The sequence below is a fragment of the Mycteria americana genome, chromosome 1 (genome assembly GCF_035582795.1).
Source record: "Mycteria americana isolate JAX WOST 10 ecotype Jacksonville Zoo and Gardens chromosome 1, USCA_MyAme_1.0, whole genome shotgun sequence".
Classification (NCBI taxonomy): domain Eukaryota; kingdom Metazoa; phylum Chordata; class Aves; order Ciconiiformes; family Ciconiidae; genus Mycteria; species Mycteria americana.
In genome coordinates this window covers 116,433,902-116,451,083 of record NC_134365.1, presented here as the reverse complement: position 1 = coordinate 116,451,083, position 17,182 = coordinate 116,433,902, and the positions used below count along the sequence as shown (strand labels likewise).

Genomic DNA, 17,182 nt, shown 5'->3' with positions numbered 1-17,182 from the left:
GTGCAATGCAGGTTCTGGGTTGACCAATGTTAAAACAGAAGAGATATCTGAAGTGAAGATGGATGCGGAGTTCCGGCATGACTCAGGATATGAAGTTCATCATCAAAAGCTGGTGAGTGAACAAACCAGTGTTTTCCACATGTGCATTTTGAGTTGCTGATTCAATCTTGAACTAGTGGGTCAGTTATGGCCATGTTTCCCCTGAGTGATGTGGATGCTGAAAGTATCAACAAAAAGTTTTCATGTGAACAGATTATGATTTTTCTGATTCTCTCTTAAATGAGAGTAAACCTGGAATAATTTCAGCAGAGAGGATGGAAAGCCATTAAGTGAGGAAGGAAAATGCTAAGTAAGTTTAAAAAAGAAAAAAAAAGTTTGATGGAGACACACAGCATGGTGCAGCAAGAAATAGAGCGACACCGTTTCAGGAATAGATTCCTATTCTGTCAAAACAGATGGTGGTGGTACATGAAGGAGGCTGAACTCCATGGAGCATAACCTCTCACAAGATTACCTGCTTGGGATAAGAGGAGATTCTCCACTGGCCTTAATTTTAATTTGTACTTGGCTGTATCTGTGTGTTTTGTCCCTTAAGGTATATTAAATTATTAACAGGTGAAGGGCAGGTAGGAGCAAAATATTGTTCCCCGTTTGAACTGTGCTTCTTATGAACACAAAAATAACAACCAAAAGCAACGTAAGTAAGAACAAGCATCTTCTAAAAGCTTTTTTCAGTCCCTTAATAAGTAATGAAGAACCCATACAGCAGTGTTGACTATAAACCTTTTCTGCTTCCTCTTTTGTAAAGGTATACTATATGGTGAGGTTTCAGTTCTGTGACTTTCAATATCCTGATATTAAACTTGAAAGCTTTTTTTCTTAATATATTCTTAAAGCTAAGCAGTGCTGAAAATTAAAATTAACATGGGACTCAAATTTGCATTTGAACTAGGCAATCGCTGTGTGAAAAGATACTCTGCCATCTCTTTGATGCCGAGAACTGAGAATTCCCAGTTTGACAAGCTAATCCAAAATGCATTAGCACTAATTTGGGAAATTCTGATGTGCTTAGCTCAGATGGGTTAAACATCCTGATGGAGTAAACCCGTGCAGTTCACTGAAGGGAAGGAACTTGCAGCAATGTGTTTTAGAAACAGTAGTTATTGATCCTGTGTCACATGCACTTCCCAGCAGCAACCTTTAAGTGGTTTGATCCCACCCTGAGCAGGTTGGTGCTGGAAACTACCCTTACCGTGGTGCCTGATAGGGAATACGTTGCAATCCCTGCACTTGGGTAATCTGTGTGATGCTTAAAATGGGACCTTTCCAGCTTTTTAAAGCGTTTTATGCCGTACTTTTTATTGATAGATACAGTCATTATTTAAAAATCAGTAAGCTGTCCTCTAGGTTATCTTTTCAATTGAGACTGAGCAAGGAGTTCGGTATTGCTGAGAAAGGACTGGACTGATGCCTTGCAGGCATTGCTTGTTTACTGCGTGCCATATCCTAGCTGATGCCTTTCCCCATTAGCTTTAATTCAAAAGTAGTGAGCAGAATATACTTTCGTCTGTGTTTTCCTTCTCCTGTGCCCTGGTAGCACTTATTGAAATAGTCTCCTTAGGATATTGCTTTGAATTCAGCTCTGCATTGTATTTTACACACAAACTTCTGAATTGAGGTGAAATTGCAGTTATTTTCTTCTTTATGAGTGTTCACGTTTTAACTGTACATTAAGTTGATTTTCATGGCTCAGAGTGCTTAAGGCCTTCCTCTGCTGCACATGTATATTAGCTGGGGCATTTCACAGTGCTCCGAAATAGCATGGTAACAAAATTTCAGTCCTGGGCAGGTAAAATTGACAGAAGAAATTATTGCTTCACATCAGCTTATGCCAACACTGTCCATTGTGTGTACTTTCTAGTGAATTCTTAACTTTGTTTAAACACATTTCTTGCTTAGGACTAGGAACAATATAAATATTTATACTGCATGCTTTAATACCTCTCTGAGGAAGACTGTGTTTCTTAAAGAGTGCAAATGTTATACAGCTCATTATAATTCTCAGCTGGTTTCCTGCTTCCCTCTGCATTTTTGTTAAATACTTGTCAAAGTATTTAGTCTTTCAGAGTGAGGTAGTCTTACAATTCTGTGAATGTAATTTATTCTCTAATCCTTTTTGCCCATTTTGGTTAAAAATAATAATAATAAAAGCCCGCTATTGACAAGCGGACAAAAGGTTTGTTAAAATGCGCATAGGTGTAGAATAATCCAGCATATTCCTTGAATACAAAACAGGACAGTGAAAACAACTACCCACTTTTCATAGCTGCTCCTGTTGCTAAAAGCCAGTCTTATTAAATGCATAGTAAAGCGTCTTGCTGTCCACTGTTTTGCCTTATCAGTACATATAATTCAAGTGGATCTTCTCTGTTTTTCACACAGTTGGTACCTTGTCTAGGTCTCACATGAGTATTGTCATCATCCAGGTATAGCTCATTCTCCCTTTACCCTGCAAAATCTGGAAGCATCCCTTGGTGGTCACTTAAATCAGCATGCTTGTCTTTGTTGGACTCTTATCTCTTTGGTGTGAGAATTTTCTCCCAACTGGTTGTGTGAAAGTTTCACTGTTGTCCTACAGGTCTTCACTACTCTTTTATCGAAGAAACATATCATAGTCCAAACAAGCCACACAGATACAGATTTATGAGCACTTTCATGATTAGCATTCTAAAAATAAAGAAATGTGTATGCTCTCTGGTTACTCCTCTACAAGCTTATCAGTCATTTTGCAATTAGCTTGACTTGCTTACCCAAGAAAAAAAAAGCAGCTACTATCTAAGACCTGTGTGAAGCAGAAACACGGAGATGAGTCTTCCGCTTAGCCACAGCACTGCTACACCACAGGCAGTACAGATTGCCCAAATTGCTCTTCTCCAACTATGAGAGCTTTGTGGTACAGCGATCCAGTTTTGAATAATTAGGGTGACATGCAATACTGTTTAATTACTGATACTTCAATAGGCTTTCCATTGCTGTGGCAGCTGGACAGGCTAGCCAAATATCCAGTGAGCTTTTTATTAGCCACTTTCCTTTATTTTTCTTCTGTAGGTGTTCTTTGCTGAAGATGTGGGTTCAAATAAAGGTGCCATCATTGGACTAATGGTGGGAGGTGTTGTCATAGCAACAGTGATTGTCATTACTTTGGTGATGCTGAAGAAGAAGCAGTACACATCTATTCATCATGGGGTTGTGGAGGTAAGAAAAGACTACCAAACACAACTGGTGTCACATGTACAACATAGTCAACACACTGCTCTATAAATATATTTACAAATGAAGAAACCATGGTTTTGGCTAGCCTAATGTTCAGAGTCAGAGTGGTTGCATCTCGCAGAGTGGAATCAAATTGCCGTATTTTGTAAATGCAGACACAATATAAACCATGTTAAGTTGGGTGTAAAACCACAAAAATCTCTTCTGGAACTATCCCAGACCAATCACCTCATAATGTGAAATTTCATTTTATAGGAAATTTAACAGTAGCCAATGAGCGGATACTGCACAAGAGGAAAAACCTGGTTTTAGTGTTGTTGGGAATTCACACACACAGATTTCTTATTCAGCTTGCAAATAAACATTTGAGGCAGGTCTTCTGTGGATTGTGCTGTACACTACAAGGATTTTCCCTATACGGATACTTTATTACTTTTTGTTCTCTAAACAAGATTTTCTTTTGCCACCAACAGCTTTTGATTTATGGCTAATCTGAAACTCATAGATTTGAGAAACAAATAATATATAAGACTCTCATATGGGATTTTCAAGATGAAAACCCTTATCTCTTCCCAATCTACCAAGTAAATTTGTGATCAATTTATAGTAACTTAAAATACCTCATCTGTTGCTTGGACTTAAGAAGATCTCTGTAAGTAGAAAAACTTAATTATGAGAACTGGAAAGGAGGTTCATGTAACTTTTTTTCCACTTGTGTATTGACATCTAGTTTGCTGTGTGAGTGTCTGGCTTGCGGATAGTACTTGTATTAGCAAGCACTTGAGACACTTACATGTTTTTGCCTTCCAAAACTGGTATTGTACATTTTTGATTGAAACTAAATCTTGTTCAAGTCCACAGTTTATGTTGGTTTCACCTTGAGTCAAATGAGCCTTGCTTTGGTCTTGCTGGAGACATACATGCTTCCTGATGCATGTATTCCACTGTCTGGGGCAATGAAGTGTCTTAAAAATATTTGAGTGAGCCTTTGTCTTAAGCCTGTGCTTGTGCATCCCTGTGTCCATGCTGTGGTTGCCCGTGTGGTTTGAAACCTTCCAAAGAGACGTGGTCAGAAGAGCACCAACTGTTTGGGGTGAGATTTGAGCAGACAGAAAGCTGTGCAGAATTTTGGACCAAGAGGCAGAAAATAGCAAGCAAGAGTCTCAGCTTTAACTTTCCATATGAAAGCTTCCAGCCCATTTTGTAGAAAATTGAAACAGGTTTTAGTTTTAAACCACCGAGCTGATAGCTGCTGCCAACAGTTGTGCAACCTGAGAGCCTCCTTTGGCTGAATTTAGTGACAACAGAATAGGTCAGGAGGCTTGCTAGGCCAAAGCCCCAAATCAGACATTGAATGTGGACATACCATTATTGCAGGACAACCTTAACATTTCAGATGGGCTTCACCTGATGGAATGATGTGGCAAAGGTAATCCTGGATTCCTGTGAGCTTTCTTCAGTGACAGCGAACTTGGAAATGTTGGACTAGAAATAACATGCACAAGCTGAACAAGTAATTCGTGTCAAAATGACAGTATCACTTAGGGAATAAAAAATTTTACAGATAAAACCATAAAGCTATAGCATGTGGATCTACCAAGAATATTAGTCGATTTATAGTACCACAGTGTAGATGGTGTTGCCTTGTAGATTTGCTGCATTGTGTCTGGCATTGGCAGGCAGGATTCCTTATTCTGCCAGACTTGCTCTGTGGTCTTGGCAGACTGCATAGCCTCACTATCTGAGCTTCTTGCCTGCAAGAAAGGCATAACGTCTATTTTTGTCCTAGGTTGGTGAAAATTTTGTAGCACTTACTTTGGGGGAAAAAAAACCCACCCAAAGATCCATACACAATTGATGTTTAATATTTAAATGTCTTCAAAATTAAGCTGTTGCATTCTAAAGAGGATTAATTTATTTAGCAACAGTGTACCTTTAATGTGCTGTGCACAAAAAGCATGAAAGAGCAAAATCACTTGATGTAAAAATAACTGTACATCAGCTCTAGGTTGGCTGAGTATATTTTAATAAATCTTGCAACCTGTTTCTTGCATGTCAGAAGTTACTGTGAGAATTTAACACTGTGATCATGGATGCAAGATTACAAAACAGGTTCTGTTCCACCTGTATTCTTATCTTCCAAAAAGTCAACTCTGACTGTAGTACTTTTCCTCGTTTCACTATTTCTTTAACAAAAGACGTTATTAAAAATCCTCTTAGCCTTTTTTTGAAGCTCTGAGGAGGAATATACTTTTTCTATTTAGAAAAAGTGTCATCATAATTTTCATCCAATCTGAGAATATAAATGTTTCAAAGTGGTTCAGCCTCTCCAGGAGGAGCAGGACTGCCACAGTTAAGTAAGTAAATGACCGAGTGTACTTACTATATGTGCACATAGAAGCTCCAGCAAACGTTTGGAAGGTGTTTTTTGCTGGTGCGCCCACCCCAGCTGTCTGCAGGAGGTTACTTCCTCCATGAAAGCAGGTGGCAAAAGAGAGGTTATCACCTCTCCTGTGCTCCAGACTGCAGCCGACTTTCTCAACTCCTCCTCTTTCAGGATCTCCTCTTTGAAGCTTATTTGCTTTCTGTTACAGAGGCAGCACCTCCACCAGAAGCATGTGGGGAGAGGTGGCAATGGGAGGGCCTACAGCAGTAGCCAAGAAGCCATTAAAATTGCTGTAGAACTCGCCAAAGTCCTATCTGCAGGTGTATATTAGGCAGCATGCATTTACCATAGTTTAAACAAAACATGCTGTGTTCAGTGCATCTCTGAGGGCTGCCAGGACCTCCCGTCTGGGCTTTTGATCTGCCCCGTGTGTGTAGAGGCAGCACGTGAATTCTTCTGCATCATTACCATCTTCCTGAGTCCACCTTAGGATTTTCTGTGTGAAAGATCCATAGGCTGGAGCAGAAGGGGATAGATGGACAGACAGTCTCAAAAGAGGTTATCTACCTGCCTGAGCTGTTTTCTCAAGAGACATCATGTCATAGAAAAGAGAAGTATCTAGGCTGCTTCTCGGCAGCGCCAGAGTACCCACACCTCTTACATGCTGTGTTCAACTTCTGCCACCTCAATAACGGGTGCAAAAAGCTGCTTAAAATGGTAAAGGGCTTTAGGGATTTACTGACAAGGAGATAATCGGGTTCAAGGCATGTCGTTTGTCAGAGCAATGCCTAGGACAGAGGTTGTAAGAAACAAGAGGAACAGTTTGGCAAAGCCAAAATGGGTAAAAGTGAGTAGAAGAGAAGACATTCAGGATGAGCGATAGTGCACGTATGTTGGCGGCGAGACCCTGCAGCAGACAGCTACAGGAAAGAGCTAGTGCACCAGCACTAGTCATTTTAAAGGTTGGAAGGGGAAATTTAAAAAAAAAAATTGACTAAGACTGCAAGCAGGATCCTCAATAAATCCCTTTCATCTATAAATGCCTTATTTCAGAGGTTATTGGACTTTAGCTGTAAACTAGTTTTATCAAAGTGGGGCTTTTTAATATGGAATATTAAAGGGTGTTAAAAATTTAGTCCGATTTTCCTGTCCATCATATTTTTTTCATTAATGTCTCCTCCCTGATTTTTTTTCCAAGTTTCTCTAGTTTCTCTTCAGTTCTTTAGTCTCTTCTGCCTTGCACTTTCTTCGATTCTTTTTTATTTATGTTGTTGTCTTAACCTGCTTACAGGAAAGAAACAGGGTATGCTGTGTGCTTAACACATCTTCTAGTCCTGAATAAGAAGTGCTGAGTGGGAGGCTTAAGCTAAAACAGGTGACAGAGTTCAATACAGTGTTGTTTGGAGCTTAAATATGAGGAAATACAGCACAGGTTCTGGCATACCCCTGCTTTGCATCCCAGCCTAGTGCGGGAAGCCTCCTAGAAAGGAAGATGCTCTCAGGCATGTATTGGTACACAGAGACCCCAATCCCTCAACCCCAGAGCTTTATATTGCACTTTAATTTCATGCTAGAAGAATCTTCTCAAGCTGTCAGTGGGTTTAGTTGTGAATTGTGAGGCTTTCACTTCTTAATTTGAAGAAACACCACATACTCCTGTACCATGGTGTTACTGTGCACCAGAACCAGGGCTGACTTGATGCTACAGCAGCCCATTCAGGAGTGAAAGGAAGGGTGGCTTTTCCTCTGCACTTGCTTTTTATTCTTATTTTCTGTAAGTGCTGAAAAGGCTACAGGGACATTTGCCGTTTTCCGTGCTTTGTTCTTCTTTTCCCTTTGCAGCCATGTTAGTGATAACTTTAGCAGCAGCAGATGGCATGTGGCGACATTGTCACAACAGAAATAGTTAACACTGTTAAATTTGCCTGGTTCTCAGAGCAGGGACTTGGCCTTTTACATGTTTGTACAAAACCTATATGGAATGGATTTGTTAGGCCCTACTGCTGTTATACTGATGACATACATCGAAAACAAGCGCTCTGCTGAACAGCAATAGCATCAAGGAATTGCCAGAAGTTGATTCACTGTATATGGATATAGGTGGTGTATCCTTGTGGAGGGAGAAGTTTCTCCAGCAACCCTGGGAGAAGGGACAGGTAAAGCAGCAGGAAGCAACCCAGCCCCTGGAGATAGTTGCAGAGATGGGTGCTGTGAGTTGTGGCAGCTCTCTCACTGCCTCTCGCCCAGCCCCACCACTGCCCTCTCTGCTGGGCGTAGGTGAGACTTGGGCAGCAGGCATGGACGAGTCTTTCAAATGCGAGTGGGTGGTTGTACACTGGCTGCTGAGCATGTTGTTGTACAGAAATGTCTTGGGGATTTGGGTGTAGAGGTTGAAGAGGAGACAGGCTGTGAAATTCCCAGGGGTTCTCCTGTCCTTGATGGATCAAAATGATTGTTGACAGCCAGGCTGAGCACAAGGTGAGCTGAGCACTCACCGCTCACGTGGGCTGGCCAGGGGAGGCTTGCATCCTTCAGTAGAAAAGAAGAAAGTTTCTTTTGTCACTTCTGGAGAGGGAGAGGGGCAGGGAAAGAAAAACACAACATTTCCCCCCCACCTAATTTCTAAAGCAAGGGAAATCTGGAAAGAGCAGCTTAAAGCAAGAACAACCTCTCTCTAAACAGGATCTCACTGCCTGAGAGCATGTCACAGGAGGTGAAGAAATAGATGTATTTTGGGTTTGTTGCATAAGAGAATTATTCCATGCAAATCCAACTTTAAAAAAAAGAGAAAGCCAGCCTTTGAATGGCAGTATTTTAACAGCAAAAAAGGCCAAGTTATATTGCAGAATCAGAAACACAGGGAGCACTGTGCCAGCTCAGCCCAGTGATCCTTTCTGCCTGGCGCCTGGCATCCTGTTCCCTGCTGGCTGGAGCCAAAGGCTTGCTGGAATGCTTGGGACTCCCAGCTATGGAGAGTTTCACAATAGCTTGCGAGCAAAAGCAGTATGTGACCCTTAAAGTTGGGTATTTCACAAAAATGTGCAATTATTGCATAAGGAAAAAAGACTTGATGGAAGATACAGTGTTGATTGAAAATGCAATTTGAGAGTTGGAACATGGACGAGAAGATTTAGAAGCTGCACAGATATGAAAACGGATCAGATTTGGGGTCAGCAGTTCATCTGCGCAATCCAATACACGTGCCACACACGGAACCATTTCTTCTCTTAAGTAACAAATAAAAGAAGAGTGCTCTGAGAGGAGCCATTCTGGTGGTACTGTGGGAAGGGTGGTCCTGTGGTATAACCTACCGCAATAAAAGAACAGCTGCAAAAATAAGCTGAGCAGCCTGCATTTGTCCCAAGCATGGAAGAATATAGCTTCAGTCTTTCTCCAGGGTATCAGGTAACAACTTACCGAAGGTCATAGTCTGTCCTCACTAAGCTGAGTTATTTCCAGTGTTGTAGAGTAGATGTAAAATGAGTATTAGACATAAGTACTTCTCCTTTGCTTTTTTATTAAAAGGTTAGAGTAAGTTAGCCTGCTATATAAGGTTTCTTGAGAGAATGCACTCTCCGTTATCCAAAAGGCTGTTTTTCCTAAAGGTCACTACTTACAGGAATCCACAGGAAAACATTCATACCTAATACTTCAGTGTAGACTCTTAGGCACCTTCCTGATTTTTGACAATGTAAAATTCAATTTTTACCTTCTCTTTTAAAAGCTGTCAAACAATAGAGATAACAGATAGCAGTGAAATAGCTGACGAGCAGGCTTTCTTAGCTCTGTTTTCATAGGTGGTTAGCAAGATAGCCAGGACACGGTAGGTTTTGAATACACAACAGCTATTGAGCTCATACAGCAGAGGTAAAATACCTAATTAACATTTAGAGACTGTTGTCGCCCACTCTAATTTGATGGAGTTTTATATTACTGTAATGTTCAGTGAAGGAAGAAAATAATTTGTGGAGCAGCAGGTATTCAGTGGAGAAGTCTTGACTGAGCTGTCTTTGTGCCTTTCTTCCAAGTAATCAAGAAAGGTCAATTTTTGTTAAGTAGAAATACTTAAACCAGTGCAGACATGTCAAGCCTTTTGTCACTGACCTGAACCAAGCTCGGCCTTGGAGCCAGAGAAGTTCTGTTTCCGTGAGCGCAATGGGATTTTTTACTCACCTTGTGCCTGGTTACTCTGGCATTTCCTTGCTACCCTCATTTTATTTTTTCCAATTAATTTTTCTTGGTCTTGAGACCACAGCATCTGCAACAGATCTGAGAGCACAATATAGACAGAAGGCAGCCTCAAGGTACTTCCTTCAGCTTTTTAGTGAGCTTTTTCTTTTCTTTTGAGATCCAGTTGATCCCAAGTACAGATACCGATATATATCCTAGGGGCAAAAAACCTAATAATGAGGGATTAGTGGGGAGATGCAAAATATATCCCCTTTTTTTGTTTGTGGAGTTGCATGCTTCCGGATCCAGACAACAAAAACCAAAGCTGGTACTGCTGAGTTTGGTCAGCTGGTTTTGAAGTCCTGCAGCAAAAAAATAAGTTGCAGAATTGTTCCTGTTGCCTTACCTTCTCCTGCATATTATTCTGTCCAAAAAGTGAACTATCACTATCCAAGCTGGAAGGGCCATCTCTTGCAAGTTGCGCTTTAAAGTTGTTTGCTGGCTTCTCATTTCTTGCTGGATGCAGTGCCGTCTATTGATGTTGTTTGCAAGGCCACTCACAGTGCTGCATGACTTGAGAGAAGAGTTTCCAGAGACAGTTGTCTCTTCAGACAAAGTGAGAGCCTCCAGGTCCTAGGTTTAATACTCTGTTTAGTGGAGAGGTATCCCTATCAATTCCCAGCCACCTTTCTTTTCGACTTTTTCATTAGATTCAGACTGAGCTTGGGACCTAACTTATTTTCCACCCTGCGTGTTAAAAAAAGAACCTGGGGAGGAAGAGACCTGTCCTCAGCTTTAAACCCTGTCTTGTGTTTCAGAGGATGCTTTCTGCCTGAATGCAGAATGGGAGGGTACCAAGTATGTTGGATGGCCATAAAGTGGGGAAATGGGGGGTATGCTGAGAATGAAGCGAGAGTCTGACCCTGGGTGTTCCTCCTCATGACAGGTGGACGCTGCAGTGACACCAGAGGAACGCCACCTTTCCAAGATGCAGCAAAATGGCTATGAAAATCCCACCTACAAGTTCTTTGAACAGATGCAGAACTAGGACACCACAGCAGCCTCATGAGTTGGACAGCAGAATGATTGCTTCACTGCCCATCGGTGTTCAGTTATAGAATAATGTGGAAAGAAAGAAAAACACTCTGTTTTATTATTTACTCATTCTCGCCTTTTGACAGCTGTGCTGTAACACAAGTAGATGCCTGAACTTGAATTAATAAAATCAGTAATGTATTTTCTCTCTCTTTCTCTTTACATTTCAGTCTTTACACTACATTATTAATGAATGTTTTTTGTGTACTGTAAAGAGGTTAGCTGTATTTAACTAGTGCATGGATAGATTCTCTTTCCCAATTATTTATCATGTAGCTCCTTAGCCAGTTGTATATTATTCTTGTGATTTGTGACAAAAATTAAGTCCTAATTGAAATATGCTTTAAGAATTGATGGGGGATGCTTTCTGTGTCTGTGGGGTTTAGCTGCTTCTCTTTGCTGAGCATTTTTTTCTGATCACTATGCATTTTAAAGTAAAACAACATTTTTTAAAAAGTATTCCAGATGAGTTATTGAAATTCTTTTCCTCTGCAGCTGCATTTTATTGTACAGATTGTTGCTCCTGCTGTATTAGTGACGTAGAAATCATGGGAATACACATTCGTTTCTTTGTGCCTGTTTTATGTGCACACTTTAGGCATTGAAAGGTAAACTTTATTTTCTTTTCCATGTATCTTTTTGATCTTAAAAAAAAAAAAATATTAAAAAGAATCCCTGTTAATTGTGAGCACTTCTGGGGGGGAAAAGTGCCTGCTGGTCAAAAATTAACGGGGATCCTCTGCAGGATGATTGTACAGAACCATTGCTTATGAATTGATAGCTTTCTACACTGTGTTACATAAATAAATTAAGAAAAAAACATTTGGGCAAGAGTTTTCTTTGGAGGCAGAAAACAAAGATTCTGAAAGCCACTTAAATGGAAAACATGGATGTTCACACAGAGAGGGTTGGGAAGGGATTTTCCTACAAGGATCGCGGCACTCGGTCAGACCAGAGCGGAAGGAAGGCAGCAGCGAGATGGGGTGGGAGCAAGGGGCGCCGACTTTGGCCCACCTGCCCCTCTAAGACATCGTCTGTTTTTTTTTTTTCTTTTCCTTTCTTTCAGTTTGTATAATAGTGTTTTAATGTAAATAAATATATTCCTGGAGCCCCGTTGTAGTGGTGTGTTTCTGCGCCGACCAGCCGCCCTCACTCGTGCAGAGGAGCACGGCGTCAGTGACTAACCTCCCGCCTCCCCGCCCATCCCCAGGAGCGACTCGCCGGCAGCTCTTCTCTCACCACCGCTGCTGCCAGGGCTCGGCGTGTTGCGCTGTCGGCTTCCCGGCGAGATCGGTGCCCTGCAACGTGCCTCATCGGTGAACGCAAGGAGGAGCCTCCCAGGCTGCAAGACCATCGAGCCCGGCACTGCAGCATGACAGTGGGTGCCCAGGAAGGGTAAAACAGCCCCACCAGTAATTTTTTCCCAAAAGCTGCAGGTGAGCCTTTGGTGAGCTGTGGTACATAAACCCCAGCCCAGCACCTTCTGCCCATTGCTGGCGGGAAGCCTGGCCGAGAGCTTCCTTCAGCCCCTGGCCCGGCAGGGGCATGCCTGCAGCACAGGGGGAGCAGCGACCCACGCCACAGGGCTCACCTGCCGAGACTGTGGCGGGTGAGCACACCCAGTGATCTTCAAGGTGGCCTCTGTACCCAGCTCATAGCAAGGGTCCCTTGGGTTGAGCCTGGACATCAGTTGACGGAGCTAAAAATTGGGTTAGGAAGTAAAACTGGAGGTGCGTGTTGCATGAAAATGAAAGCTAATTACGGTTTCTCTGTAGCAAACATCAAATAAAGCAGGACTGAGGAAGGAGAGCTAGGAGCAGAGTAAAGACAGCAAGATATATAGCCAGGGAAACCTCGTTAACTCATTTTATCTGCAAACCATGGCAGCCTCTTCTCCAGCATTGCCTGCGGCGTTTGTCTCCACGGCAAGATGAAGCGTGGCTGCAGCAGGGCTGCACAGCTCGGGGGAGTGCGGGAGTCGCTCCAGACCTCGACTGAGACAAGACTACAGTTTCCAGCCCCGTTGCGCTGACTCGTCCCTCCTCCCCATCCATGACCTTCCACAAAACATCACCTCTTCGGCTGATTTGCCTGCTGGCCTGGGACACAGCCGTGCTGGCCGGCTGACCAGGAGGTATGTTCATTCAACAAGGGGACAGCTGGGGCAGGTCGTCTCACAAGGCACCTGCCAGGATGCAGGATGATGAAGAGACGCCTGCTACTCTGAACCAGTAGCAGGAAAAACTGTGGAGCTGCCCGTTGCCTGTCGCCAAGCAGGTGTTTATTCCCTTTTGCTCTCCCACCCTCACTGTATCAAGGGAATTCAGCCCAAGGGATCAGAGCCCTGGGGGCGGTTGGCGTTATCTGCAGACCCTGGAGTACCAGTGTTTTATAAGGAATTTGCAGAACGTCCCCAGAGGATTTGCCATCTCTGGTTTTAAAGCTCTGGTTTTAAAGTTCAGGCCAGAATGATGGTTGGTGGTGAGCAGAGGCCTTCAGGCCCAAAATTGCTCCACAAGAACCAAAAATGGTTCGTTTCACAAATATTTAGGGTTAGGCTCGTGTCTGTTGGTGTATGTCTTGTTATATAGGTCACGCATGCTCCCTAGAAAGGAATACATAAGACTCTCTTCTGTGTGCATGTCCAGTATCACAGAAAAAGATCCCACTTCGGGGGGAAGGCAGGATGTAATTCAATTTAGCGCAGTCTCATTAAAGGAGCATTATCAAAATTCCTTTTAGGAGAAGCTGGAGTAACCCATAAAATGTAGAGGGCCACCGGCCTTTAGAGCAAATCCCATTTATAATACCATAATCCCATGCAATCCCAGTTATAGAAAAATGCAATTACTTTGAACAGTAATTCCCAGACGGTCAAGCTTCATGGTGTGGGGTTATTTGTCCGGTGAGACACTGGTGCTGCTCTTGCTACTCGTGGACCAACTGTTAATTAATCACTCAGTTTTATGCACCGATTAAGTGATCAGTTTTTATGATTCCTCCACATAGGCGCACCCCTGAAAGAAAGGCAGTAGCTGCACACCGTGACACGCACGTAAAGCACGGGGGGTCAACAAAGTTCCTGAAACTTCAGGATGAACGCTCCCACAGCTGCTGCAACCCCGACAGCTGCCTAGCAATTTGTCACAGTTCCCAGGTAATAGCGGCAGCCTCCTGCCCGTCTCTAGCTACGCAAGCTCCTTATTGTGGAAAGATTATATTAGGAGTGAATAAAAACATTTTGACAGGCTCATAAAATAGAAAAGCTGACAGAGGACGGTAGCTAAGCACCTCACTTCCAAGTGTGGGATTGACTGGGCATCACCCACTTCAGCAGTAAACTGAGGAGGGTGGTTGCGTGCAGCTATGGGCTGGAAATAAAATTCCCTTACTTGGCGGGGGGGAGGGGGGGGAATAAATAAAATAAAAATATCCCTGGCTGTTGAGTTGATACATTTAATGGGAAAAGTTTTCTAGCCTGAGTCAGACAGAATGGGGTTGGGGAGCACTTACGGCAGAGCTGGTGAGGGTGGTCCCTGGCGAGGGGGAGCAGTGCCGGGCAGGGGCGAGGGCCAGCCCCCACCTCCTCAGCCGCTCGCACGCCTGCTGGCTTTTGAAGATGCTGGTGGTCCCGTTCGTGCTTGGTTTTCACAGAGCCGCTCAGAGTACCAGGTGTGAGGTGGAGCTTCGGACATTATCAGGCACATGCTAGAAGAGCCACCCTAAAAAGCGTGCTTATATGTGCCATGTTCTGCATTCAGTACCTGCCTCTGGCTAACTTTGGTTCTCCAGCTACAGGGTGGTCTAGGAAAAACAAACCGAGGCCTGGTGTTGCCCTTGCGGAGAACAGCTCGCAGGGGCTGCATTTTCCATTAGGTCTGTCGTGATCCTCGCTCAGCTCCGAAGTCTCCATCCTCATTACATCTGCACTTACCAAAGCAATTTTAAGGCCATTGCTGTGTGGCCAAACAGCTCATTTTTACCGTTTAAACTAATGGGTTTTGTGGGTGGTGGGTAAGCTGCTGTTAAAATGCCTCCAGGCAGCAAGATTGAAAATATCCTAATGACATATGAGAACAGATTACAAATAACGCTGTGCGCAGCGTCCTGGTTGCGTTCCTCTGCATTTTTTCCACCACTCAGAAAGCGAAGGTCTCGATTCAGTGAGGGCAGGATGGCTCTTCTCTCTTGCTGCTTCCCAGTAATTCTCTCTTCCACCTTCCCCCTAGAAGGGACAAGCACTAAATCTTCCCCGCAACTTTCTACAGTCCTGGAAAATTTATTTGGCTGACTATACAGAAAAATCTTTTAAGGTTCCAAATATAAGTATTAGGATTTATATAGAGGTAATAAAATATTCTGGCTTTAATGGGATTCTTAGTTAAAGTTGAATTTGGATACTGAATGAGAGAACGAGTCTCCCTAACTAGTGCCTTCTGTGTTTGTAACCCAGTTTCTCTGAGGTAGCTCAATGGAGAAAAGCATCCACGCCGGTTTCGGGTAGGATATCACCAAGATCAAAAGGTAGACATTACTCTTCTTAAATGCTGCTAATAAATAAACAGAAAAAGATTGAGAGAGAGAGAGAAGACTAGCTGGCCCAGGGCAGACTCCCCTCAGCAGGGGCTGACCAGCACCTGCAGGAAGCAGATCCTTGAAATAGCTGCGACGCTGCTGCTGGTCCAAAATGGGAGGTGGTAATTACGCCTATTTTGAGTCCCTGATCACCACACTGACTCCATCTAACGATGCCTAAGCACTACTTCAGACTACAGCTCTGGGGAGCATTTCAAGTGTGGGGGGTTTTTTCCATTTAATTAGGACGAGGGGTCAGGGGAAATGGGCAAAATCCCAATTACCCCATATGATGCTTCTCTAAAAAGGGTTTATGGAAAAAGCTCTGCACCCCTCCAGCCCCTGCACAGAGATGGGAGCAAGCCTGAGCTATGGCCAGCCGTGGTCCCTGCCAGGCTGGCTGGGGGGAACCGAGCTCCGGCAATATAATTTGATTTCTAGAGCCTTTTAAGAAAATAAAAAATCCTAGAATAAATAAATACTGAAGAAGCTGGTTTTGTTTTCCTTTTAACAGCCTGGTCACTCAACCTGCTTTATAAAAAAAAGAGGTGGTGGGGAGGGAGAGGTCTATTTTTATGACTTTTTTGTGTGCTAAGAAGCTGGCTGGCCCTTGGGCAGGAGGGGAGGAGGCCGTATCCCCTGCGGGTCGTGCCGGTCGGCCCCGGGGCAGCAGGCCATGGAGGCCCTCAGCCTGGTGGCCCCGGCACGTGGCTGCCGCGGTCGCCTGTCCCTGTGTTACAACGGCAGCACAGGGACCGCCGCTCCCCAGGAACCGGCGCTGCCCGCCATGAGGCACCTGGCTGCGATGAAGGCCCTGAAACGGCGAGCCCGGGGCACCCCTCTGAGGGCCGTCTGTAGGGAGCGTGCTGAGCGCTCTGCCTCGGCCTGCCACGCGGCTGGGCCGGCCCACGCCGGCCATGTTGAATACACTGCTCCTTCGCTGAGCGCTAATGGCTCGGGGCCCCAGCTGGGCGTAGCTGTGATGTTCAGGCAACGCAGGGATGCAACGCCATTTGAGACTAGCTGGGATCCAGCCCGATAATGACGAGTTTGATGTTACAAAATCATATCAGCAGTAGCGCAGACTGGAATCTTCTTTGATGTCTTAGTGACCACCAGCTTCCCAGTGACCGCCTGGAGGGACTCTGCTGACTGGCACTGTAAGGGCCGGATCCGGGGAGCTGAACCACGGCCAAACTGGTTTTAGCACCTGGGGAGTTATTATGGAGGCCCTGGTCTGCTGCCAGGGCTCTCTGCACAGCACTACAAAGGATGATCATCACCCACCTAGCAGGTATGATCGTTAGAAACCCCTTACTTGCAATAGAATAAAGTCTCCCCAGAGCTCACCTAAACAGTGAGCAATGAGCTGCAATTAGCCCAGTCTTTTTTTTTTAAACCGTCATCTGTACCCATTACCTATACAGAGTGTTGTAATAGGGTTTGTCTTTTGTTTTTCTGGCATAGAAAACCTGCACTGCCAAGGCTCTTGGCTGGCTTTGGCAATAGGGTTGCTGGGAAATCTGCTATGAAAGTCTGTGGGCTGCCAAAGTTCAGTAGCCAAAAGAGTTTAGCAGTCAACAGCCTGTGTTTTGCAAAGCCTAAATTTTACATGGTTGGTATAAAAAAGGTATATAAAAACTAGATATAGAGAATGAAACTCTTTATTCAAGGCCCCAAGAC

At 43.9% G+C, this 17,182-nt stretch overlaps 1 protein-coding gene across 4 annotated transcripts in view; it reads left to right on the top strand.

The window, feature by feature from the left end:
• APP (amyloid beta precursor protein) overlaps window positions 1–12,032 on the top strand; it is a 230,920-nt gene extending 218,888 nt beyond the window's left edge. For all 4 annotated transcript variants that reach the window (XM_075516873.1, XM_075516867.1, XM_075516857.1 and 1 more), the window contains 3 exons: window positions 12–112; window positions 3,109–3,255; window positions 10,776–12,032. In XM_075516873.1, coding sequence (XP_075372988.1) covers window positions 12–112; window positions 3,109–3,255; window positions 10,776–10,877 — 350 coding nt within the window. In that variant the 3' untranslated portion in view covers window positions 10,878–12,032. The remainder of the gene's footprint in view (window positions 1–11; window positions 113–3,108; window positions 3,256–10,775) is intronic.
• The last annotated feature ends 5,150 nt before the right edge of the window (window positions 12,033–17,182 follow it).